This window comes from Eublepharis macularius, chromosome 12, assembly GCF_028583425.1.
Source record: "Eublepharis macularius isolate TG4126 chromosome 12, MPM_Emac_v1.0, whole genome shotgun sequence".
Lineage (NCBI taxonomy): Eukaryota > Metazoa > Chordata > Lepidosauria > Squamata > Eublepharidae > Eublepharis > Eublepharis macularius.
In genome coordinates this window covers 72712175-72713985 of record NC_072801.1, presented here as the reverse complement: position 1 = coordinate 72713985, position 1811 = coordinate 72712175, and the positions used below count along the sequence as shown (strand labels likewise).

General features: G+C 43.7%; 1 protein-coding gene across 1 annotated transcript; it reads left to right on the top strand.

Moving 5' to 3' along the window:
• Positions 1-462: 462 nt before the first annotated feature.
• On the top strand, positions 463-1410 carry LOC129339829 (olfactory receptor 6M1-like). Its single transcript, XM_054994407.1, has one exon. It carries the CDS (start codon positions 463-465, stop codon positions 1408-1410), a length of 948 nt encoding a protein of 315 aa, XP_054850382.1.
• Positions 1411-1811: the final 401 nt, after the last annotated feature.

The following is a 1811-nucleotide window of genomic DNA, read 5'->3' as shown; positions in this document are numbered from 1 at the left end:
CCTAAATCATGTCTTTCTCCAGGGCATGGAGGGGATGTCTAGTCAGCCAGCTGTTCTGACATTCCTTTTAAAATATTTTCCATGCCCTCTTACCTGGCTGGCATCCATTTTGTTTTATTTCATGCCAGGCAGTGCCTTACCCTTATGCTATATGAGGAATGGGTTTTATGATGTTATATCTATAAACTGCTCTTCAGCAGGAGGAGGGGTCTGACTGGTGACAGTCAGTGCAGCTAATCAGTCTCCTGCAGCTCACAATGTCACCAAGATGCTATTGGGTTTGTATGAAAAGAGACAAGTGATGGATCTCAAAAAAATCGTATCTCGTACCTTCCCAAGCAAAGAGGGACCCTATTGTGTGCCGGGTATCTTGGAAGAGGATAATGGGGGCTGTCCTGAATCAAACCAACTTCATGTGTGTATTTCTTTGTCTTCAGGCCTGTGTTTCAGCTCATCCTGGAAATGGGTCAAAGGAATCAGAGCGGCACAGAACAAGTGACAGAGTTCATCTTAACTGGCTTTCAACTTTCTTTGCACATGAAAGCCCTCCTCTTTGTGGTGCTTCTAATAGTTTTCCTGTTAACACTAGCTGGGAACATCACCATTATCATTTTGGTCTGCCTTGCCCAGCAACTCCAAACAGCTATGTACTTCTTCCTCTGCAATCTCTCCCTATTGGATATCCTCTTTGTTTTGACAATCACCCCAAAGATGTTGGAGAATCTGGTTTCCTTGAAGCAAACCATCTCTTTCCTTGGCTGCGCTGCTCAATGCTATTTCTACTTCTTCCTTGGCACTGCCGAGTTCATCCTCATCTCTGTGATGTCATTTGACCGTTATGTGGCCATCTGCCACCCACTTCGCTATGCCATCATTATGAACAGTCATGTCTGCGCTTGGTTGGTCTTAGGTTGCTGGATGGGTGCTTTCCTCTCGACCATTGGCCCCATTGCCTTGCTCTTCCAGTTATCCTACTGTGGCTCTAATGTCATCGACCATGTCTTCTGTGACTATGCCCCAATAATAAAGCTATCTTGCAATGACATACATTTCATCCTAGCCTTGGAGTCTATCTTATCTTCAGTAGTGTTACTCAGTTCATTATCTGTCACTGGTTTCTCTTATCTGTACATTATCACCACCATTGTGCGTATGCAGTCTGCCAAAGGTCGTCTAAAAGCATTTTCCACTTGTGCATCCCACCTTACTGTAGCCTCCACTTTCTATGGTTGCTCTATCTTCATGTACGCTTTGCCCAGCCAGGGACGCTCTCGGAATGTCCAGAAGGCAGTAGCCGTACTCACAGCTGCAGTGTCCCCTTTGTTCAACCCTTTTATATATACTCTGAGAAATGAGAAGGTGAAGGAGGCCTTCAGAGACTGTCTGAAGTGGTCAGCATTGAAACTGTAAGCAGAATGGAGCCACCTTGGACTTCCCTTTTTTCTGGTACAGACTCCCCAGTGGAGGTTTGATGGCTGAATGCTGATAGTCTTGCATTTAGAATACAGATTTTTTTTTTCTGGAGGAGCTTGAGAGGAATGGGTGGGAACCATTTTTAATCCATGACACTAAAGCATATTTGTCACCTATAGATACTTTAGAAATGGGAGTTAGCTAGGGGAAAAACCCTTAAATGTATATGTTCAAATTAGATTCCAAATTAGAAATCTTTAAATTTTAAACATTAAAATATTGGGGGAGGGGAGAGAGACACTGGGACAAAAATCTGTATGGCAGACATCTGATTGTTTATCAGCAGGGTTGTAGCTGCATTTCCAGGTGAGACTTCGAAGAAATTGTTGGTGATTCTG